This window comes from Hemiscyllium ocellatum, chromosome 10, assembly GCF_020745735.1.
Source record: "Hemiscyllium ocellatum isolate sHemOce1 chromosome 10, sHemOce1.pat.X.cur, whole genome shotgun sequence".
Lineage (NCBI taxonomy): Eukaryota > Metazoa > Chordata > Chondrichthyes > Orectolobiformes > Hemiscylliidae > Hemiscyllium > Hemiscyllium ocellatum.
Genome location: NC_083410.1, coordinates 15,212,342 through 15,237,246, shown reverse-complemented (window position 1 = coordinate 15,237,246; position 24,905 = coordinate 15,212,342). Strand labels below are relative to the sequence as shown.

At 41.5% G+C, this 24,905-nt stretch overlaps 1 protein-coding gene across 1 annotated transcript in view; it reads right to left on the bottom strand.

Annotated features, from left to right (window-relative positions):
* efcab2 (EF-hand calcium binding domain 2) overlaps positions 1-24,905 on the bottom strand; it is a 76,166-nt gene that overhangs the window by 13,794 nt on the left and 37,467 nt on the right. Inside the window, exons 5-6 of the mRNA XM_060830809.1 lie at positions 7,695-7,737; positions 6,409-6,475 (exon numbers count right to left, since the gene is read on the bottom strand). Of these exons, the coding sequence (XP_060686792.1) occupies positions 6,409-6,475; positions 7,695-7,737 (110 nt within the window). The remainder of the gene's footprint in view (positions 1-6,408; positions 6,476-7,694; positions 7,738-24,905) is intronic.

The window sequence follows — 24,905 nt, the reverse complement described above, 5'->3', positions numbered from 1 at the left end:
ATCTTAAATGCAGAATATGTTAAAAGCATCAACAAAATAAAACTGGAAGTGCTGTCAAATTTGTAATATTGCATAAATATAAATATGTCTTCAACAAAGATCTTCAAGTGATTATGTTCTACAAAATAAATTTTGGGAAAGTTGAGACAAGTACAAGCCAGATGCATTTAGTTTTCATTCTTGTTGAATGAAACATGTTAATTCGAAAGAGTCAAGTATTGATCGGAATAAGAGGGCAGAACCCAAATGCAAAAAATCTGTCTGGTAATTAGTAAAATTATACCCATGTACTTGATAAAATAGCCTAATTTTACTTCTGAATGACATACATCAAGATTAATTATGAAATAGGGAAGATCTCCCTTTTAAAAGTGAGATAATCATGAAACTTTAAACGCTTCATTTTACATAAAGAATTACAGTTAAATTAATACAGTCTATAAATATCAAACAGAATCCATACGATTGACTCATCATCGGGGCACGAATTTCAATTTTGACCTAAGTCATTGTTGCGTGATTGTTTCCATCCTTAAGTGCTACTCACTATACATTTTCTGAACAGAGCTTCTTATAACATTTGCTAGCAAATGTTTTCTTACATTATCTTCCATGAAAGGCAAGTCAGAAGATGTAACATTTTAGAAAGACAGGAAGAGGAGATAATCTAAAACACAGTAGAGAAGATTTGAGACACCCCAGTGAATAAAGTACTGAAAATAAGAGTGGAGAGATTTCTGCCCCATTGCTGTGATAGTCATGACCATTTTGCTAGATTTTCAGAAGAATTGCTTGAACCAATGGGTAATCTTTTGTGACTCTGACAGGCGGAATGTGCAGCTAATCAAACCCCATTAGTCCACAAGCTGCAACATTGGTGTAAATGTTTTGATTCAATATACCAAAATGGCCAACGTTGTTTCCCTTTGTTGCTGCTATCCAGAGTGAAAGTGACTTTCGCCAGATTTATTTCAAAACTCAAAAATAACTCACTCTTGATGAATGAAATGCATTAAAGTGGCAAAAATTGGTTAAAGGGGTGCAGGAGAAGAGGGGCCTGGGTGCATCTGTATTCAGATCATTGAAGGTGGCAGGATAGGGGAAGTAAGCAGTTAATGAAGCATATAGTACTCTTGGCTTTTTTAATAGGGGCATGGAGTACAACAACAAGGATGTGAAGTTAAACTTGTACAAGACACTCAGCTACAGTATTGTTTTCACTGTGGACACCACATTCATAGGAAAAATAAGAATTCATTGTGCAGAAACAATTTACAAGAATGTTTCCAGGGATAAAAAACGCCCGTTATGAGAGTAGATTTGAGAAGCTTGGACTGTTCTCCTTGGGGTGATGAAGATTGAGAGGAGATTTGACAGAGGTTTTCAAAATCATGAGCCAGCTGAACAGAATAGATGGGGAAAGCTGTTCCCACTTGCAATTGAAAAAAAGAACGAGAAGGCAATATATTTAAAGTGATGTGAGAAAAACTTAAGGGATGGATTGCACTGCCATGAAATGTAGTGAAGGTAGGTTCAATTGAGGCATTCAAGTGAGCATTGGATGATTATTTTGATAGGAATCGTGTGCAGGAATATGGGGAAAAGGAAGGGAATTGGCACTAAGTAATAGAAGCGGTACAGGCACCATGGGCCAAATGGCTTCCGTCAGCGCCATTACAATTCTGTAAGCCTGTACTTAACAACTAAACTGTATTCCAGATGAAAACTATATATCCTTAATCCTAACAAACACACTCACACAACAAACAACACAATAAAGCTCTGCAGAGATGACTGGATTAAAAAACAAAACTGTTTTGGCAAAGTGTCTGATCTCAAAGGATAAAATGTGATGGTTTTAAACCGCTCTCCAAGTATCCTGTTGATGAGACCAAAATATTGACTGCCATAGAATTCTAAAAAGTCTTCAGACTAGACTTCAACTCGGATGCATAGTCAGTTAGACATTCTTATGTTCCCAAAAATACTTCACTAAGAGACAGGTCCATATGGTTCTAAAATCACACAGGGTTAGGAGTAATATATTAGCTTGGATAAAGAATTGGATAATCTTATGCTGTGGATTTAAGAGGTGCATTTTGACCTGGTTTCTTTTAGAGAGAGAGAGATTGGGGGACAGGTGAAGAGCAGTCCATGAGAGATAAATAACTTGTGAGGCCTTGGGCTTTTATTAAAGTTTGGAACAATAGAAGCGGCCTGGATGGGCATGGCCAGTGTCAACAGACCAGGATTTCTAGCTGTTTTAGTTTTGCAGATTTAGATTTAAGCAGTTGCTTTTGTGGGCTTGAAGAAGTGGAAGCTATTTTTCCCTCCTTCAATTACAGTCAAAAGCTGGGGACTTCATTTTAGGCTGCTGGACTGCATGTCAGACAAAATCTGTTTTCTGAATTTGCCTTTTTGCCGAAAGGTGTTTGTAGTGATTGGAACCAGGTAGATCTGATTGACTATGAGATCTTTGATTGGGGTTATTAACCTGAACCAAGCAAGGAGGCCTGGCTGACAGAGATAAACAGAGTATTCAGAGAGCCTTCTGAGTTCAGGGACTGACTCTGAGCTGGCTGGTCACAGCCAGTGTACTGTGCATATATAAATAAAGGGTGATTTGGTGATTGAATACTGGCCTCTACAGTTATTTCAGTGTGTTCATGGCATGTTACTATATTGGGACAATTGAGTCAAAGAGCCATAGAGATGTACAGCACAGAAACAGACCCTTAGTCCAACTCATCCACTTGATATCCTAAACTAATCTAGTCCCATTTGCCAGTACATGGTCCATATCCCTCTATACCCTTCCTATTCATATACCTATCCAGATGCCTTTTAAATGCTGTAGTTCTACCAGCTTCCACCACCTCCTCTGGCAGCTCATTCCCTACACGCAACACACTCTGTGTGAAAATGTTCCCCCCTTAGGTCCCTTTTATATCTTTCCCATTTCTCCCTAAACCTTTGCCCTCTAGTTCTGAAGTTCGCCTACCCCAGGGACAAACCTTGTGTATTTATCCTATCCATGCCTCTCATGGTTTTATAAACCTCTATAAGGTCTCCCCTCAGCCTCCGATGCTCCAGGGAAAACAGCTCCAGCCTATTCAGCCTCTCCCTATAGCTCAATCCTCCAACCCTGGCAACATCCTTGTGTATCTTTTATGAACCCTTTCAAGTTTCACAACATCCTTCCAATAGGAAGGAGTCAAGAACTGCATGCAATATTTCAACAGTGGCCTAACCAATAAATTGTACAACAGCAACGTGACTTCCCAACTCCTATACTCAATGCTCTGACCAAAAAAGGAAAGCATACCAAATGCCTTCTTCATGATCCTATTTACCTGTGAGTCTATTTCAAGGAACTATGAACCTGCACTCCAAGGTCTCTTTGTTCAGCAACATTTCCGAGGACCTTACCATTAAATGTATAAGTCCTGCTCTGATTTGCTTTTCCAAAATGCAGCACTTCGCATTTGTCCTGTCTGCCACTCCTCAGCTTATTGGCCCATCTGATCAAGAGTTGAAAATGTGTTGCTGGTTAAAGCACAGCAGGTTAGGCAGCATCCAAGGAATAGGAAATTCGACGTTTCGGGTATAAGCCCTTCACCATCTACAAGGCACAAGTCAGGAATGTGATGAAATGCTCTGTATTTGTCTGGATGGGTACAGCTTGAACAACATTCAAGAAGCTTGACACCATCCAGGACAAAGCAGCCCACTTGATTGGCACTACATCAACAAGTATCCACTTGTTGCATCTCGGACACTCAGTAGCAGCAAGATGCACTGCAGAAATTCACCCAAGATCGTCAGACAGCACCTTTCAACCCCACACTCACTTCCATCTAGAAGGACAAGGGCAGCAGATACATGGGAACACCTCCATCTGCAAGTTCTCCTCCAAGCCATTCACAATCCTAGCTTGGAAATGTTTCATTGTTCCTTCGCTGTCACTGGGTTAAGTCCTGGAATTCCTCCCTAATGGTATTGGAAGTCAATCCACAGCAGGTGGACTGCAGTGTCATAGCTGGTTTACTCTTGCTTGTTCAAGAAGGCAGCTCACCATCACCTTCTCAAGGACAACTAGGGATGGGCAATAAATGCTGACCAGCAAGTGATGCCACATCCCACAAATGAATAAAAAAAACAGATCTCCCCTGATTCTTCAAGTACAGACCCAGAGTCTTCAACCACTCCTCATATGACAAGCTCTTCATCCCCAGGATCATTCTTATAAACCTCCTTCGGATCCCCTCCAAAGCCAGCACATTCTCCCTTAGTTATGGGGTGCAAAACTGCTCATAATATTCTAAGTGTAGTCTGCAAGACCCTTACATAGTCTCAGCAATACACTTCTGCTCATGTATTCTATCCCTCTTGAAATAAATTATAACATTGCATTTGCCTTCCTAACTTGCGAAGAAAATGCTGAATTAGGGCTCCCAACTTCCCTTATATTTCAGATTTCCACAGCCTTTCCCCATTTAGAAAATAGTCCATGTCTCTATTCTTCCATAATGCAATTGTACAAGGCATTGGTGAGCCTGTATCTGGTGTACCATGTAAAGGTTTTGGTCTACTACCTTGAGGAAAGATATAATTGAGAGAATGTTCACTAGATTAATTCCAGACATGAAAGGCTTGTCATATGAGGAGAGATTAAGCTTAGACCTATAGGTGCTAGAGTTTAGGAGGATCAGAGGAAATTTAGTTGAGGTATATAAGATGCTAAAGATTGATTTAGTTTTATGGGACTAAGAGGAACAGGAGTATTCACAGGCTATATTAATATTAACGCACACTAATGCCAGATATTGGTTATAACTAGCCCCAAAATGGACCAGACTTTCGCTGACGGTCAGGTGAATACACAGGAGTGGATGAGGGAGGGGAGGAATTCTGCTCTGACTCTTGGTTGCCTAAAACACACATTCAAAGGAAAACCTATCCTAATATTTTCTACAAGTATTAGCCTGGCTCACTCAGTGCAGATAGAACACTACTTTGCAGGAGCTGACATCTTTTTAAAACAACATAAAACAAGGTTCCACTCACTTGTTCAGGTGGATATAAAGTACCTGAGGAAAGATCAAGTAGTCTTGCTGGTATTGTCAGTGAACACCTTGAGCCTGTAACTCTTTTTTCTCATACTATATACCTCCACCAGGTTATCTAGTTATTTGTCTCAGTTACTGTTTGTAGAACTATGCTACATGGAAATCAGCTGCTGTATCAGCCTATATAATAACTGTGACTGCACTTACTGTAGAACGATTTGAGGCATCTTTACATAAGGCACTATATAAATTAAAATTATTTCTTCATTGCTCTCCACCAATGTGTTTTTATGTGCCCCTTTCAGGTCACAAATGTAAACACTGTTCACACAGAAGTCGACTGAGAGAAAGCAGAAACTATGGCTCTAATATGTATTGTTCCTGAGGACTCCTTTGATTCTTTATACTCTGCCAATGATGACATATATTTTCAACAGGCATTCAAAACCTAATTAACAAGAAGTGTAGACAGTGTGAACTTTTTTAATAATATTACTTACAGATTCCAAGGTTTTGTCCATGGTGAGTTTAAAAAAAATCTGTCTTGCAACGAAAGATGTTTTATCTTATGAACAATTGCAGCCACAACATATTAGCAGGGCCACTTGTTTGTAATAACAGAGTAAGTCAAATTATATTTTCATTGCATGATATTGTGGCAGTTTTGATTAAATTGTGCAACTCCTTAGATTTTCCTTAGAAGCTGTGGTCTTAAAGAATTACTTTTTTTTAACTGTTTCTTTTAAAGTCAAAGGTAAGACGATATTACCATAAGACCAGAAGACTGAGGAATGTGGTAGGAAATACAACAGACTGGTTTTAAATATGTGCAATTTAGGAGTAATGAAGGGGGAGGGTTTGTGGCTATTAGGAACAGGTATGAGTATTGGACTCGAGTAATATTGCTTAGTGTGTTATGGCATAAGCTAAAGGGGAATCCAGATGATTATTACAGTGGTGGGAGCATGTTACTGGTGGAATTACTGAGATCTAGCAGTAACATGGGAAGGATTTTCAGTCATTCCCCTTCATTCGATGCTGCGAGGGCATTTGGGAAACTGAGCATGTTGAATGTTATCCCATCATAAGTGCCTGGCAATTTTCCATCAGAAACAAAAAGGGCTCCAAGGCTGGTATAATAAAGCCCCAGCCAGAATCAAAATTTGCCATTTGGTCATCTTTCCCTTCTCAACCATAATGCCATGTATTTTCAGCTCCAGAATGGTGAAGCATAATACAGAAAGCATAAGAAGGTATTATTGGAAGGAGGTGTTACATTTACAGAAAGTTCATGCCATATATATACATATATACACAATATACAGAAAAGAAACAGTACCTTCTTCAGTCAAATACTTTGTAAGTTCCTCTTGGGTAAGATATCCTTTTTTAGTTTGATCCAACACCTGGAGATGAAATATAGCAGTGACATTAAAAGGTTGATGATTAAATTTAGAACTCCTTAATGTATATTTGCAAGTTTTACTTTTGATATTTTCTCAAATGCAGTGCCAGATACTCACAGGTCCCAGTGACACCGTAATTCTGATCCAAATTGCTCTCTTTATGGAACATGTGTGACCTACCCTGTGCATTTCTAATCATTTTGAAGCCATGTACTTGATAAGGTGAGGCCAAGCAGTAATTGCTGAACTACTTCATTTCACTGATTGCAAGTGAGTAATAGTCAAAGTAGGTAACACTTATGTAACTTAGTCTCACTTTTCAGTTGATGCAAGGAAAAAGTATTCAACTAGATGACCTGTTCCTTTCTTGCTTCTGGCAGTGCCTTCCTTTCTGACTACTTCTAACCGCAAAAACTGACCTGCTGTTATTTGACATCTATCTTCTAAAGATTAGCTTTCACATCGAATTTACCATATGGACACAGGCCGTTTGATCCAACTGGTCTAATTCGGTATTTTATTCCACAAGGTTTCTTCCCCATCCTCATCATCCAAACTTATTGGCTCTTCAATGTATCAGCTCATCTTTTAGTACCCATCAATTTTATATGTTATCTGTCTGTTTAAATGACTGTCAGTTTGTTCCCCCACCCAGTGAGAGTGTTGAGATGCTTGTACTTCCTGCCTTTAGTAGTCTACCTGGTTTATTGATTAAAACAACTCCTCACCCCCTTGAGATACACTTCAAATTAGCCATCTCCTGCCATTCATTTTAAGCATATCCTAAGATGAATAGATGCCATTTCAACCAATGGGTCTGGGATGAGATGTGATTAAACCTTTGTCTCAGCTTGAAAGAGACAGTGAACTGTGACATTTCACAAGTTGGACTGTCTGATTTTGGTGCCTGCAAATCTCCCAGAGGATTTGTTGAGGATCTGGAGCTCATTTCCTGAAGGGGTGTCAGAAGCAGAAATCATCATCACATTTTGAAAAAGACAGGGCTAAAGACCGAATGCTGGAAAGTTGGTTTGGACTGGATAGTTATTTTACAGCTGGCAATGACAAGATGGGCTGAATTGGCTGCTCTGGGCTGTCTATCTGTAAAATTTCTTAACTTTTTGCACTCAAAATGAATAATGATCAGAAGTACTGAAACTAGTAAATTATGCTATTTCAAAGCAGGCTTTAGGAGATGGAATTTTAAATTCAACCATACCTCAAATGCTCGCAAAATAACGTCTTCTGGTTGGGGTCTGTATCTATAAAGAAATTTTTTTAAAAATGCACATGAAGATAAAACTTATACATTTATTTTGCACCATTGCAATCTCAGAGTAGTCACTGTGAATCATTATATTAGGGTATTAACCATAAACACTGATAATAGGAAACTTTAAGGTGGCATGGCAGTGAGGCAGCACACTGTGATGGATTGTTCATTGTTTTTATGAATAAATTAGGCAAAGGAATTGCACCTAAAGTTCCAAACAAATGTTACTGAATTGAAGAATATCAATGAATATCAATGTACACAACTTCAAAAAGGATTTGAGATGCTCTATCACTGACAGAAAAACTGCAAATCAAATTCAGTACAGAAAATGTAACAAATTGAAATTTGATTAAGTGATTAGTGGAAATTCAAGCAGCGGATCAAATAAAATAAGAATTTTAAAACGTACAGAAAACAAGGGGCACTACAAACAGGACATGTGAGACCAGTTTCAAACTGCATGTGGCCTTGGTGAGACTATGGATAGGATGGATTAGACTTCCTGACCATTTTCTAGATCAAAACTCCTCACCACCCTGGCATTTTGCAATGAAAGGTTCTTGAGCTGAAATGATAGATATATACATACATATGTTTATTACTCATGTGCTTATATAGATGTCCCTGGTAGTTGTCTAAAACAAACACAGGTATAAGGTTTTGATCAATGACCAAGGCTCATTAATTAAATTGGTGTCAGTGCATGCATAAATCAGCACTTCTTAAATCCATTCAGCAAATCACAGCAGGAACAGTTAAATAGTCTTCAGGTGCATTATTTAAAGGGATTCACACTACTATTTAGGAATATCCCGACTGTGTATCAGTAATACACAAGAGAAAATCCACCAACAATGTCTTGTGTCATCCTCCCTATTCAGTGGAAGGGATGGGGGAGCACAGTGAATAAATGCTCATGTACTTCTTGAATATAGCTGTACAAGTATTCAGGCAAAACTGCAAAACTCTCTATAAAGAACTGTACACCTTGCCTAGATAGCTGAAAAAAATCATTTTCCCTGCTAAGTGTAGTTTTCTCAATTTTTAATTGGCCACTGCTCTGGAGAGGGTAAAGAAAATGCTGCAAAGACACTCTGTCTTCCCTTAAAGTATGGTAGCAATGACATCAATGACTGGAACGAGCTTGCTACCAATTGTACAAATGGTGACAACCTATCTCTTGAGCTATATCATGTTTTCAGTCCAAATGCCTTAAAGATAACGTGGAAGAGCAGCTCAGAAGGAAACTAAAGGAAGCAAATCTTGCTCTCCACAACACACTATCTCATGTGATGTCATGCATGTGTCCAAAGATCTACAAATATCAGCCTGTTCAGTCATATGAAGACCCCCACAACCAAAAAAGCACAACCCTGAGAAGACATCATCATTGAATTGAGGCACAGCTAACAATGGCTCATCAGGGTATTCTGCAAGTTAAGATATAGGCAACAAATTTTGGACAAGGGAAAGTTAATGTAGGATGGACAATAGAAGGTTAGCCAGGACAACATTGGAATAGGCAAGTCTTGAGGTAAAAAATAACATGAATAGGGGTTTTCAGCAGCAGATGAGCTGGTGTTCAGGCAGGGATGAAGGTGGGCAATTTTATGGAAGTAGAAGTACACATTCTTGATTTCTTGATGATAGAGGAGAGATGTAGGAAATCACATCAAGAGTTTGAACAGTCTGACTCAGATTCAGCTCATTGGCAGAAAGGGACAGAATTGGTAGCCAGGGAAAGGCTTTATTGTGGAGAACAAAAACAATAAGAAGAGGATTTCCATTCACTCAATGCACAACTTGTAAGTGACGTCATGTACATTGGTTTCCTAGCAGTGGTCATACTACTTTCATGTTATGCCAGTTCTCAACATCTCTGGTTCACCCTGGTTATTGCAGGGCAAATTGGTGATTAGGAGTGCCAATAGAATATAATAACCTTGCAATCTGGCTCATGAATGCTATCAGGGACTCGATCAAAGACAAGAGTGCCAATATAGAACAAATCAAAGACAACGTTTCTGATAAAGCAAACCAGTATAACAGCCTGAAACAATAGTTTCATTATCTGGATAGCTCAAGAGAGATCCTTCAGTACAGCCCAGAACAATTCTCAAGATTATTAATTGTTGACAATTAATAAGGTGATGGCCCAGTGGTATTTTCGCTGGACTGTTAATCTAGAGATCCAGGTGATGATTTAGGGGTCTGGGTTCTAATCCCGCCACAGCAGATAGTGGAATTTGAATTCAATAAAAAAGGTCTGGAATTAAGAGTCTAATGATGACCATGAATCCGTTGCCAATTGTGGGGAAACTCTAGCTGGTTCACTAATGCCCTTTAGTGAAGGAAACTACCCATCCTTACCTGGTCTAGGCTATATGTGACTCCAGATCCAGCAATATGTTTGACTCTTAATTTCCCTCTGGGCATTTAGGGATAGGCAATAAATGCTAGCCTAGCCAGCAAAGCCCATATCCGGTAAATGAACAAAGGAAAGCCTGATGGAAACCCATACAGACACAGGGAAAACATGCAAACTTTACTCAGACAACTGAACCCAGGTCACTGACACTGTGAGGCAGTATTGCTAACCACTAAGCCACCATGTTGCCCATAATGTATAGATAGGTATTTTTCCTTCCAGTGGTTTTTATGCCAGGATTTGATATATAATTGTGACTTCATTCTCACTTTAACCCAAGAAAAGTGTTAACAGTGTAAGTAAAGGTAGAATCTTCAGTTGTGTGACATGGTCACTGACATTGGGAGTTCAATTTTGACAGGTTACATGGATGATTGTCTGATTTTGTCCTTTACAGTGTGATGAATTGTGCCTTTAAGAGGGATTTTTTCTGTCCTGCTTCTCTTGAAGAGGCATGTTGTAAACCTGGTGACAAGGTGTCCACTCCATGGAAAGCAGTGTAAATAACTTTGGGTTTTTTTGTAAAGTAGACAAAGGAAGCATAAGTGGGTGAAGTCAGCCTCACACTCACACGGTTTTAGTTTTGCTTTCAGTTGTTGAAGTTGGGTTTTGGAGTTAAAGCTGTTGGATACAGCTCTGTCTCCCTGCTTTTGCAAAAGCTTTGGTTCTGTTTCTGCTGATAGATACATTCTGACAGTGTTCCTTCTCTTGGACTGGAGCTGGCAAACGAGGGAAATCTGTTTTGCTGAATTTGCCTTTGCCAAGTGTGTGTTTATGAGAGGCTGCTATTTTGGAATAGTTGATGAGTTGTAGTTAAATAATATATTATCTTATTGAGTATTTCAATAAGTTATGCTTTTTTTTGTTTGTACTTAAACTGTGGTGCAAGAATAAATAGTGTTTTACTTAAAGCCAAGTAGTTTGACAAATTGAATCACATCTGGAACAGCAACTTACACTTGCCTTTAAATAAGATAAAAGTTAGGGCCTAGGGTATTTTCTTGGTATGCTTTGAGGGAGTTTGGCTTGGTCCATAACACAGACTTTTCCATCTTTGGCAGTAGAACCCAGAACCAGCAATTTAGAATTTAATGAGGGGAGGTGATGGCCTCCTGTTATTATCACTGGACTGTTAATCCAGAGATCCAGATAACATTCCAGAACCCCAGGTTCAAATCCCACCATGGCAGAATTCAATAATATCTGGAATTAAGAATCTAATGATTACCATAAATCCATTGCCAATTGTCAGAAAAACCCAGGTGGTTCACTACTATCCTTTAGGGAAGGAAATCTGCTGTCTTTACCTGGTCTGGCCTACATGTGACTCCAGAACCACAACAAAGTGGTTGACTCTCAACTGCCCTTTGGGCAATTAGGGATGGACAATAAATGCTGCATAGCCAGTGATGCCCTCATCCCAGTAAAGAATTTTTAAAAACTCATTCTGCAGTCAAGAATACTTTATCACTGACTTATGGAGTTATCTGGTATTGTTCAAAGCAGTGATTTCCTAAATGCAACAAGATAGTCCTTTAAATATCTGGATATGTTTTACTTAGTCAGGCAAGTGCAATAGAGGAAAACAACACATTATTTTTCACTTGTTTAATTTCCATTTTCTCAAAAAGAAGATATGTTATGGCATATCTTGAAATTAGTTGTTTTCTTTTGTTCTGCAAGCCTATAATGTCACACAGATGTTTGCCTGCAGATGTACTAGAATTGTCTGACAGTATCTTTTTGTTATATACTGGGAAACATAGCCCAAAGGTAAATTACACTGACTGCAATTTTTAGCACTATCAATGGTCATCCTTCGAATGTAAGAGCTGTCCATTCTGTGCATTAAAACGCTCAATCTTTTCTGAATTACAATATCCTATCAGTCATCCTATTTTGTAATTCTCAGTGCCATCAATTTTCAAATGGGTTTCTTTCTCATCCCTTGTTCCTTTTATGTTCTCCCTATATTTCACAACTGTACAGAAATGGTGCGCATGAGTCAGTGAATAAAATCTAATCCTGAAACTTATGCTAAAAGTGTCTTCAGAATTAGACAATGATAATTAGTACACCAATACTACATAGATGTGAAAGTGAAATTTACATGCCAATCACAAGAAATTTGCCACTTTGAACCTTAAACTACATTTTCAGATTTACGATGTCACCTGAATCTCCAGGGTAAACTACAGCCACATTATGCTCTGCAAATCCATCACAATTGGAAATAGAATATAGGAATCCTACTAACTATTGAGGGGAATATTTATTTGAATGCAAAAGGATGCCTATATGTAGTCAATGAACTCATTAATTTCTCAGAAAGTGAAACATGCAATTTTATATGCATGCAGTAAGGTTTGCTATTTGAATAGTCCAATTTCAGAGCATGAGGGACCATTTTAAATCAAACTCTCAGCTAACCATCAAAAGAATGTGTGGAGTCAATGAGAAAATAAGCACTACAGGGATCTGACTGCACAAAAGGCTATGAAACATACACGTTATGGTGTCACTAGTGGTTAGGATTGCACTGCCTCATACTAAGGCAATAGAATGGTTAATAAGTTCAATATACACTTTATACACATGCCTTACATTACAAAGACACTTTACATTTAATATTGTTTAGAAGACTTAGGTTTTGAAAGATTGTAGAAATTGATTTATTTCAAATTTTGTGGAAATACCTGAAGTAGTTTATTTAAAAGAGGTCATTGAGAGTTCACTTTGGACATCAGATTTTATTTTAAAAAGGCTGCTTGTAAGCCACATGGCTGATGATAACTGTACATCCTTGCTAGGACTGTTTCTTAACAGTGAAAGGGGCTTGTTTTACCTGGTTCATTTGGAGGGAAGCCTGCTTAGAATATGCTGCATAACTGATCTCTTTCATTTTTGAAAAAGCCCTGTTAGTGACCTCAGGGTGAAATCTATTTGTTATTTTGAAAAAGTGATTGAGGAAACATCACAATGTTTCCTGAGTAATTTGTGTCTGCAAGATTCAGAGACCACGTAATACATGGTTTGTGATTTCACTACCCATGCTAGAACATCAGAACAATGACTCCAGAATATTTAATACTTTATGTTCTAGCTCAAAGCCTTGAAGGCAACCTATAGGTCAAAGCATTTTTTCTTTTTTTTCAGAAAGACAATCTCTGCAGAAAAGTTTGTTTATTTTCCCCTTTTCCGAAAGAGTATGTGTTTGTGTGTGATTTGTGGGTTATTTAGAGGGAGATACTTTTATATTTCTGTATTACTGACTGTTAATTTATTTTTACATTGTTATCGAATATATGTTTTGATTGATAATAAACCAATAGAGTCATACAGAATGGAAACAGACATTTTGGTCCAGCTAGTCCACGCCAATTATGTTCCCAAACCAAACTAGACCTACTTGCCTGCGTTTGGCCCATATCACTCCAAACCTTTCCAATTCATGTACTTATCCAAATGTCTTTCAAATGTTGTAACTGTACCTGCATCCATCACTTCCTCTGGCAGTTGAAGACATGCACTGTACCTTTAAGAAAGAGTGAATGCTGTTCTGCACTGAGATCTTGCAAGAGCAGTCTCATAGTGTACTGGAAAATTGAAAATATGTAACATTTGGCTGTGAAATAGATACCGGAGCTGGTTGCTGTTTTGACAATTCAAATTTAACCAACCAGTTTAATTTATGCCCCAGGATATTACAACCCAATCGAGTTTGAATTTACTGTTTTGCCAACTTCAAACCAATGAGACAATCCAATGTTGGGGGTATAAAAAAGGCAGACATTTTGAAAATCAGACAGAGTAACTGCCATCGAGAGAGACCCAAGACATTGAAACACTCTCTATTAAAGGTATCTTTTCATATGAAACACATACACAGTGAAAGAAAGAAGATGACCCAGGGAGATCTTCAGCCAGAAGAAGACAGACACCAAGATGACAGCCACTGTATGGTTTTGAAAGTAAGTTGATGTAATTTTAATAAGTGTCTTATTGGAACAGCACATTGTTATAGATTTGGGGGAAAATAATAAGCAGTTAAGAGAAAGGGGTCTTAGAGTTGTGAATAACTGTTATTTAATAATCAGTTTTAGAGCTAAAGAATAAATTGATTTTATTTTCTAAAAATTGTGGAATTTGGGAGTTCTCTGTTACTCATATTTTAACAGATTATGAGGCAAAGGGAGCTTTTCTGGGTACTTGGTTTAATTAACAGAAGGATTTACAGCTGTGTTGAACACTACATATGAATCACTCTCTATGTAAAAAAACTTGCCCCTCACATCCTTTTTAAATCTTTCTCCTCTCACCTTAAAAATATGCCCCCTAGTTTTGAACTCCCCAGGCCTAGGGAAAAGACCCTTGCTATTCACTTATCTATGCCTGTCACAAGTTTAGAAATCTCTATAAGGTCACACTTCAAACTCCTATGCTCCAATGAAAAAAGTCCCAGCTTATCCAGCCTATCTTTATAAAATAAACCTTCCATTCCGGCTACATCCTGGTAAATCTATTGTGTTTATCAAGAAATCTAGTTGATTGATTTTGTTGCATAAAACCTGATATAAATGTGGGGTTTTTTTGGTCATTTTGATAGCAAGCAACAATTTGATTTCAGATAGTCAACATGGTTTCGGCAAGGGCAGATCATGTCTCACAAACCTCATTGAGTGTTTTGAGAAGGTGACCAAGCATGTAGATGAGGGTAGGGCAGTTGACGTAGTAGACATGGACTTCAGTAAAGCCTTTGATAATGTTCCACATGGTAGGCTGTTGGAGAAAATGCAGAGGCATGGAATTGAGGGTGATTTAGCAGTTTGGATTAGAAACTGGCTTTCTGAAAGAAGGCAGAGAGTGGTGGTTGATGGAAAATATTCAGCCTGGAGTACTGTTACTAATTTCGGACATAAGCCCTTCTTCAGGAATGAGGCTGGTGTGCCAAGTAGGCTGAGATAAAAGGTAGGGGGAAGGGAATTTGGGGGAGGGGTGCTGGGAATACAATAGGTAGAAGGAGGTGAGGGTGAGGCCGTTAGGCCGGAGAGGGGGTGGGGCGGAGAGGTCGGGAAGAAGATTGCAGGTCAAGAGGGCGGTGCTGAATCCGGGGATTGAGACTGAGATAAGGTGGGGGGAAGGGAAATAAGGAAGCTGGAGAAATCTACATTCATCCCAACTAGGAGAAAGTGAGGACTGCAGATGCTGGAGACCAGAGTTGAAAAATGTGGTGCTGGAAAAACACAGCAAGCCAGGCAGCATCCCAGAAGCAGGAAAATCGACATTTCGGGCATAAGCACTTCTTCCGGAATGAGGTTGGTGTGCCAAGTGGGCTGAGATAAAAGGTAGGGGGGAGGGAATTTGGGGGAGGGGCACTGGGACCCAACACCCCTCCCCCAAATTCCCTCCTCCCTACCTTTTATCTCAGCCCACTTGGCACACCAACCTCATTCCGGAAGAAGGGCTTATGCCCGAAACGTCGATTCTCCTGCTCCTCAGATGCTGCCTGGCCTGCTGTGTTTTTCCAGCACCACATTTTTTAACTCTGGTCTCCAGCATCTGCAGTCCTCACTTTCTCCTAGTTGGGATGAATGTAGATTTCTAGGAGAAAGTGAGGACTGCAGATGCTGGAGATCAGACCTGAAAAAGTGTTGCTGGAAAAGCGCAGCAGGTCAGGCAGCATCCAAGGAGCAGGAGAATCGACGTTTCAGGCATGAGCCCTTCTTCAGGAATGAGGAAAGTGTGCCAAGCAGGCCAAGATAAAAGGTAGGGAGGAGGGACTTGGGGGAGGGGCGTTGGAAATGCAATAGGTGGAAGGGGGTTAAGGTGAGGGTGATGAGGTGAGGGTGATAGGCCGGAATGGGGGTAGGGGCGGAGAGGTCAGGAAGAAGATTGCAGGTTAGGAAGGTGGTGCTGAGTTCAAGGGTTGGGACTGAGACAAGGTGGGGAGAGGGGAAATGAGGAAACTGGAGAAATCTGAGTTCATCCCTTGTGGTTGGAGGGTTCCTAGGCGGAAGAAGAGGCGCTCTTCCTCCAGCCGTCATGTTGCTATGGTCTAACGATGGAGGAGTGCAAGAACCTGCATGTACTTGGTGGAGTGGGAGGGGGAGTTGAAGTGTTGAGTTACGGGGTGGTTGGGTTGGTTGGTCCGGGTGTCCCAGAGATGTTCTCTGAAACGTTCCGCAAGTAAGCGGCCTGTCTCACCAATATAGAGGAGGCCACATCGGGTGCAGCGGATGCAGTAAATGATGTGTGTGGAGGTACAGGTGAATTTGTGGCGGATATGGAAGGATCCCTTGGGGCCTTGGAGGGAAGTAAGGGGGAGGTGTGGGCGCAAGTTTTGCGTTTCTTGCGATTGCAGGGGAAGGTGCCGGGAGTAGAGGTTGGGTTGGTGGGGGGGTGTGGACCTGTGACAAGGGAGTCACAGAGGGAGTGGTCTTTTCAGAACACTGATAGGGGAGGGGAAGGAAATATATCCCTGGTGGTGGGGTCCGTTTGGAGGTGGTGGAAATGACGACGGACGATACAATGTTGTCCGTCATCATTTCCGCCATCTCCAAACGGACCCCATCACCAGGGATATATTTCCCTCTGCTCCCCTATCAGTGTTCCGAAAAGACCACTCCCTCCGTGACTCCCTTGTCAGGTCCACACCCCCAACCAACCCAACCTCCACTCCCGGCACCTTCCCCTGCAACCGCAAGAAATGCAAAACTTGCGCCCACGCCTCCCCCCTTACTTCCTTCCAAGGCCCCATGGGATCCTTCCATATCCGCCACAAATTCACCGGCACCTCCACACAACATTTACTGCAGCCGCTGCACCCGATGTGGCCTCCTCTATATTGTGGGAGACAGGCCGCCTACTTGCGGAACGTTTCAGAGAACACCTTGGGACACCCGGACCAACCAACCCAACCACCCCGTGGCTGAACACTTCAACTCCCCCTCCCACTCCACCAAGGACATGCAGGTCCTTGGACTCCTCCATCACCAGACCATAGCAACATGACGGCTGGAGGAAGAGCGCCTCTTCTTCCGCCTAGGAACCCTCCAACCACAAGGGATGAACTCAGATTCCTCCAGTTTCCTCATTTCCCCTCCCCCCACCTTGTCTCAGTCCCAACACTCGAACTCAGCACCACCTTTCTAACCTGCAATTTTCTTCATGGCCTCTCCATCCCCACCCCACTCCGGCCTATCACCCTCACTTCACCACCCTCACCTTAACCTCCTTCCACCTATCGCATTTCCAACACCCCTCCCCGAAGTCCCTCCGCCCTACCTTTTATCTTAGCCCGCTTGGCACACTTTCCTCATTCCTGAAAAAGGGCTCATGCCTGAAACGTCGATTCTCCTGCTCCTTGGATGCTGCCTGACCACGAATGTAGATTTCTCCAGCTTCCTCATTTCCCTTCCCCCCACATTATCTCAGTCCCAATCCCCGGATTCAGCACCGCCCTCTTGACCTGCAATCTTCTTCCCGACCTCTCCAGCTCCACCATCTCTCCAGCCGATCACCTTCACCCTCACCTCCTTCTACCTATCGTATTCCCAGCACCCCTCCCCCAAATTCCCTCCCCCCTACCTTTTATCTCAGCCCACTTGGCACACCAACCTCATTCCTGAAGAAGGGCTTATGCCCGAAACGTCGATTCTCCTGCACCTCGGATGCTGCCTGGCCTGCTGTGTTTTTCCATCACCACATTTTTCAACTCTGGTCTCCAGCATCAGCAGTCCTCACTTTCTCCTAGTACGGTTACTAGTGGTGTGCCACAAGGATCTGTTTTGGGACCACTGCTGTTTGTCATTTTTATAAATGACTTAGACGCAGGCATAGGTGGATGGATTAGTAAATTTGCAGATGACACTAAAGTCGGTGGACTAGTGGACAGTTTGGAAGAATGTTACAAGTTGCGGGGGACTTGGATAAACTGCAGAATTGGGCTGAGAGATGGCAAATGGAGTTCAATAAAGATAAATGTGAAGTGATGCACTTTGGGAAGGATAACAGGAAGGCAGAGTACTGGGTCAACAGAAAGATTCTTGGTAGTGTGGATGTGCAGAGGGATCTTGGAGTCCATGTATATAGATCCCTGAAAGTTGCCACCCACGTGGATAGTGCTGTTAGGAAGGCAAACAGTGTATTAGATTTCATTCGTAGAGGGATTGAGTTCCGGAGCTGCAATATCATGCTGCAACTATACAAAACTATACACTTGAAATATTGTGTACAGTTCTGGTCCCCATATTTCAGGAAGGATGTGCAAGCATTGAAAAAGAATTGGAAGCAGAGGAGATTTACCAGAATGTTGCCTGGTCTGGAGGGAAGGTCTTATGAGGAAAGGCTGAGAGACTTGGGTCTGTTCTCATTGGAAAGAAGAAGGCTAAGAGGGGATTTGATACAGACATACAAGATGATCAGAGGATTAGATAGGGTAGACAGTGAAAGTCTTTTTCCTAGGATGATGACGTCACCTTGTACAAGAGGGCATAACTACAAATTGAGGGGTGATAGATTTCAGACAGATGTCAGAGGCAGTTTCTTTATGCAGAGAATGGTAAGGGCATGGAATGCTCTACCTGCTAATATAGTCAACTCACCCACATTAGGGAGATTTAAACAATCCTTAGATAAGCACATGGATGATTTTGGGATAGTGTAGGTGGACGAGCTGAGAATAGTTCACAGGTCGGCGCAACATCGAGGGCCGAAGTGCCTGTTCTGCGGACTATTGTTCTATGTTCTATAACTGGGAAAAGTACCGTATAGACTCTTGTAAAAGTCGATCTCAGTAAAAGTCCACCCCTTTACTTTTGGCCAAAAAATCTTGTATTTTCCATATATGTCATGTAAAAGTCCATCCTACTATATCACATTATAAACCTTTTACAAAGGAAACTGCATGTTTCCATTAGCCCACTTAAACAAAATCACATTCATTCATTCATACCGGTAACTCTATTCATCATTCTTTGTTTATTACATTGGGTCTCTATTCATTGATTTATTCACAACTCTACTTAGCCCACTCGGCTTACTACAACACATTTTGATTCATTCGTTCATTCAGACCAGTACTAAGTCTATCGGTACTTATTGCATTTTGTTCACTATACATCCAAAAGTTAATATTGTTAAAAAGTTAATCATTTTGGGGGGAATCTAAGATGGCGGTGATCTGAGATCACACTGCAGAGCTTCGCATCGCAGCAGGAGCAGGACGGTCCTTTAACCCACCCAACCCAGGTCATCAAGATTTCTTGGGGTGTTGGAAAGATTGTGGATCCCCAAGAAACATTTAAAAATTGACTTTTTTCAGCTGTCCAGAAATGCCTAAAAAGGGAGGAGGAGCATCTGAGGCCGGGCCTGCAGCTCAGTCTGCAGCAGCCTCAGAGCCAATTACTCTCCAGGACCTGGTGAACCAGCTCTCAAAATCTCGCGAGATGTTGGGGAAACAGATTGAAGAGAAGCTGGCTCCAGTCTCTCTCATGCTGCAGAATCATGAGCAGCAGCTGGGAGACCTGGAGAAGAGGACGGATGAGGTGGAGCACAGGGTCACAATGGTGGAAGCTGATGCCAGTTCATTCAAGGATGAGATCCAAGCCCTGAAGATGCAGGTTCATAATTTGCATGACCAAGTGGATGATCTTGAAAACAGGGGCAGGAGAAAAAACATTCGGATCATCGGTCTGCCTGAGGGTAAGGAAGGTGAGCGGCCTGCGGAATTTGTTGAAGATTGGCTTCCAAAATTCCTTGACTTGGAGACTGGCATGAGAGGATTAAAGATAGAGAGAGCTCACCGAGTTGCAGCGCGGAGGTCGGGTCTGGGTCAATGCCCTTGTCCTTTTCTGGTGCGGTTCCATCATTACCGGGATAAGGAGAGAGCCATGGAGGTTTCCAGACTCCAGGGGAAGGATCCAAGGCCCTAATTTACGAGGAGTCTAAGATCATGTTTTTTCAGGACTTTTCAGCGGCGGTGATCCAGAAACGAGAATTGTATGATGGTGTCAAGAGAAGATTGAAGGAGCTTGGGATTCAGTACTCCCTGAGATATCCGGCAGTGCTTCGGATCACCTTAGATGGATCCATGCATCTCTTTGACACATCGGAGAAGGCAAGAGACTTTGTGGACAAACTAACCTAAGTTAAACAATTGTAGTATGTATGAATATTGTTGCTTGGGTATGCTTTTATCATTCTGTAAAAAAAATGGAGGAAATCCGGTTGGAGCTTTGTTTTTCCCCCTTTTTTTTCCTCTAATGATGATAATTTGGTTCAAACTATGTCTGGCGGTGGTTAAGATGTACATTTTAAATTTCTAAGTTAGGACATACCAAAGGATGGGTGGGGTATTTATTCCCCTTTTTTTGATAAAAGAATGTTTTTTTTATTCATATTGATATTCTATGGGGTGTTTATTCTTTTTAGCTTGTGCTTGCGATGCGGCTCTGGCTGGGAGAATTGAAGGTGGTTGAGATGGTTAGATGCCGATTTATGGGCAGTTCGGGACGGGTAGTTGCCCCCCACCCCAGGCAGAGGGTGAGTTCCCCTACTCAACGCTATTGGCGCTTTACATGTTGGTTTGTTTTCTGGGTTTTGTTGTTTTTTATTCTTAATAATTTTGTATGTTTGTTAAATGTAGTGGTTTTAGTTTATGTAGTTTTTATATTTGGTGGATCATGCGACACTAAGGCTCAACAATTTGTGGTTCGGGTTCCTCCTCACTGGAATTTAAATGTAATTACAGAAGATTATGGCTAACTGAAATGGTGTTACAGTTAAATAAAGGTAATTATGAGGGCAAGAGAGAGGAACTGACGAAAATAAACTGGAAGCAGAGCCTAGCGGGGAAGACAGTAGAGCAAAAATGGCAGGAGTTTGTGGGTACAGAAGTTCATCCCCAAGAAAAGAAAGATTATCTGAGGAGGGATTAGACAGCCATGGCTGACAAAGGAAGTCAGGAAATCTATTAAAGAAAAAGAGAGATCCTATAAAGTGGCCACGAGCAGTGGGAAATCAGAAGATTGGGAAGGCTACAAAAACAAACAGAGGATAACAAAGAGAGAAATAAGGAAGGAGAGGATCAAATATGAAGGTAGGCTAGCCAGAATTATTAGAAATGATAGTAAAAGTTTCTTTCAATACATAAGAAACAAACGACAGGCAAAGGCAGACATTGGGCTTTTTCAAACTGATGCTGGAAGCCTAGTGATGGGAGATAAAGAAATAGCAGGAGGACTTAACAAGTACTTTGCGTCAGTCTTCACAGTGGAAGACATGAGTGATACCCCAACAATTAAAGGGAGTCGGGGGCTGAGTTGAGTATGGTTGCCATTACAAAAGAGAAAGTGCTAGAAAAGCTGAAAGGTCTTAAAATTGATAAATCTCCTGGCCCTGATGGGATACATCCTAGAGTTCTGAGGGAGGTGGTTGAGGAAATAGTGGAGGCATTGGTTGAGATCTTTCAAAAGTCACTGGAGTCAGGGAAAGTCCCGGATGATTGGAAGATCACTGTTGTAACCCCCTTGTTCAAGAAAGGATCTACACAAAGGATGGAAAATTATAGGCCAATTAGCCTAACCTCGGTTGTTGGTAAAATTCTAGAATCCATCATTAAGGATGAGGTTTCTAAATTCTTGGAAGAGCAGAGTCGGATTAGAACAAGTCAACATGGATTTAGTGAGGGGAGGTCGTGTCTGACAAACCTGTTGGAATTATTTAAAGAGGTGACAAGTAAGTTAGACCAGGGAAACACAGTGGATGTGGTCTATCTAGGCTTCCAAAAGGCCTTTGATAAGGTGCCACACGGGAGGCTGCTGAGCAAGATGAGAGCCCATGGTGTTCGAGGTGAGCTACTGGTATGGATTGAGGATTGGCTGTCTGACAGAAGGCAGAGAGTTGGGATAAAAGGTTCTTTTTCGGAATGGCAGCTGGTGACAAGCAGTGTCCCGCAGGGTTCAGTGTTGGGGCCGCAGCTGTTCACGTTATATATTAATGATTTGGATGAAGGGACTGGGGGCATTCTAGCGATGTTTGCTGATGATACAAAGTTAGGTGGACAGGCAGGTAGTACTGAGGAAGTGGGGAGGCTGCAGAAGGATCTAGACAGTTTGGGAGAGTGGCTGATGGAATTCAATGTGAGCAAATGCGAGGTCTTGCACTTTGGAAAAAAGAATACAAGCATGGACTACTTTCTAAACAGTGAGAAAATTCATAAAGCCAAAGTACAAAGGGATCTGGGAGTGCTAGTCGAGGATTCTCTAAAGGTTAACATGCAGGTTGAGTCTGTGATTAAGAAAGCAAATGCAATGTTGTCATTTATCTCAAGAGGGTTGGAATATAAAACACCGTTGTGCTACTGAGACTTTATAAAGCTCTGGTTAGGCCCCATTTGGAGTACTGTGTCCAGTTTTGGTCCCCACACCTCAGGAAGGGCATACTGGCAGTGGAGCGTGCCCAGCAGAGATTCACACAGATGATCCCTGGAATGGTGGGTCTAACATACAAGGAATGGCTGAGGATCCTGGGATTGTATTCATTGGAGTTTAGAAGATTAAGGGGAGACCTAATAGAAACTTACAAGATAATATATGGCTTGGAAAGGGTGGACGCTAGGAAATTGTTTCTGGTAGGCAAGAAGACTAGGACTCGTGGACACAGCCTGAGAATTAGAGGGGGTAAATTCAGAACAGAAATGCAGAGACATTTCTTCAGCGAGAGAGTGGTGGGCCTGTGGAATTCATTGCCGCAGAGTGCAGTGGAGGCCGGGACGCTAAATGTCTTCAAGGCAGAGATTGATAAATTCTTGATGTCACAAGGAATTAAGGGCTACAGGAAGAATGCGGGTAAGTGGAGTTGAAATGCCCCTCAGCCATGATTGAATGGCAGAGTGGACTCGATGGGCCAAATGGCCTCACTTCCATTCCTATGTCTTATGGTCTTATGGATTTGATTAAATGGTGTACATGGAATATCAAGGGAAGTAACTCACCAATTTAGAGGAAGAAGGTGCTCTTGAGTCTTAGAAAGGAGAAGGTGGATATTGCTTTGTTATAGGAAACACATTTGGATGACAAGGAGCATCTGAAATTACAGCAGAATGGCTTTGACCGAGTTTATTTTTCATCATTTAATACCAGGAGTAGGGGAGTGGCTATATTGGTTAGGAAAAATCTCCCATTTAAATTGTTGGAATCTGTTAAAGACACATACGGAAGGTTTGTAATTCTTAAAGCCTTGATAAAAGGGGAAGTATATGGCATTTTAAATGTTTATTGTCCCCCAGCTCATCCTCTTAAATTCTTGGTAGATGCTTTTTCTAAACTGATAAGTCTCAAGTCTCAGCACATCATTATAGGGGGAGATTTTAACTGCCTCATGGACCCACAGTAGACAGGTTGCCTAAAGGTCCCTCGATACCCTCTGCACAAACTAAACAGTTATTGGGTTTGTGTGGGGAATTAGGATTGGTGGACGTTTGGAGGTGTCTCCACCCTACAGGTAGGGATTTCACATTTTTCTCCAATCCGCATAGATGTCACACAAGCATTGATTTTTTTCTGACCCCTGCGGTAACCCTGGATCTGGTGGCATCCTGTACGATTGGTAATATTGTCATCTCTGATCATGCTCCAGTGTACCTCATGGTTAAGATTAAGGATGTTACAGTGGATTCAAGGTACTGGCAAATGGACCCCTTTACTCTCATGGACAGCAAGTTTGTGGAGTATTTCTCTGGGGAATTTCGGGCATTCCTAGACATCAACATAGGCTCAGTTGATAGCTCTTCTGTTCTTTGGGAAACTGCCAAAGCATATGCCAGAGAATTAGTTATTTCATATTCCACAAGTAGGAAGCGACAGAAGGGTGAGCAGCAACATCTCCTTGAAGCACAGTTGAAGGCAGCCAAAAAGGCCTTTTTTGACAGACCCTCGTTGGTCAAACTACAGAGGATTACGGCACTGCGGTCTGCACTAAATTCTGTGCTCAAGCAGACGGCAAAGAAGGAGCTGGCTTTTGCAAAGCAAAGATTATACGAGCATGGTGACAAGCCAGGCAAATACTTAGCATACCTTGCCAGAAAGAGAAGTGTCCCACAAACCATTATAGCAATTAGGGAAGGGTCTGGGAACCTAACATGTGATTCTAAAAAGATTAATGTGGTGTTCCAGAGATTCAACTCTAAGTTATATCAGTCTGAGAATTGTGAGGAGGGGCAGGCCAAAATGGAATCCTTTTTTAGAGATCTGAAGCTCCCGGGTGAGACTCCCGAACAACAGTCCTTTCTCAATGCCCCATTATCAGAGCAAGAAGTGCAGGAAGCTGTGAGGCAGCTTCAGAGTGGAAAGGCGCCTGGTCCTGATGGACTTCCCAGTGAATCCTATAAGGAATTTATAAGTATGCTGTCAGGCCCGATGCTGAATATGTTTAATGATTCATACAGTCATGATTGTCTCCCATCATCTCTGAGAGAGGCCAATATTTCACTTATCCTTAAAAAAGGGAAGGATCCGGAAGACTGTGCTTCATACAGGCGCATCTCGCTATTAAATGTGGACTTTTAAGATCCTCTCTAAGGCTCTTGCATTAAGGCTGGAGACTTTGTTACCCTCTATTATTAAAGAGGATCAAACGGGCTTCATAAAGGGTCGCAGATCCTCCAATAACGTTAGGAGGCTGCTTAACGTAATTCAAGCATGCCGACAGCAGTCAATACAGTGATT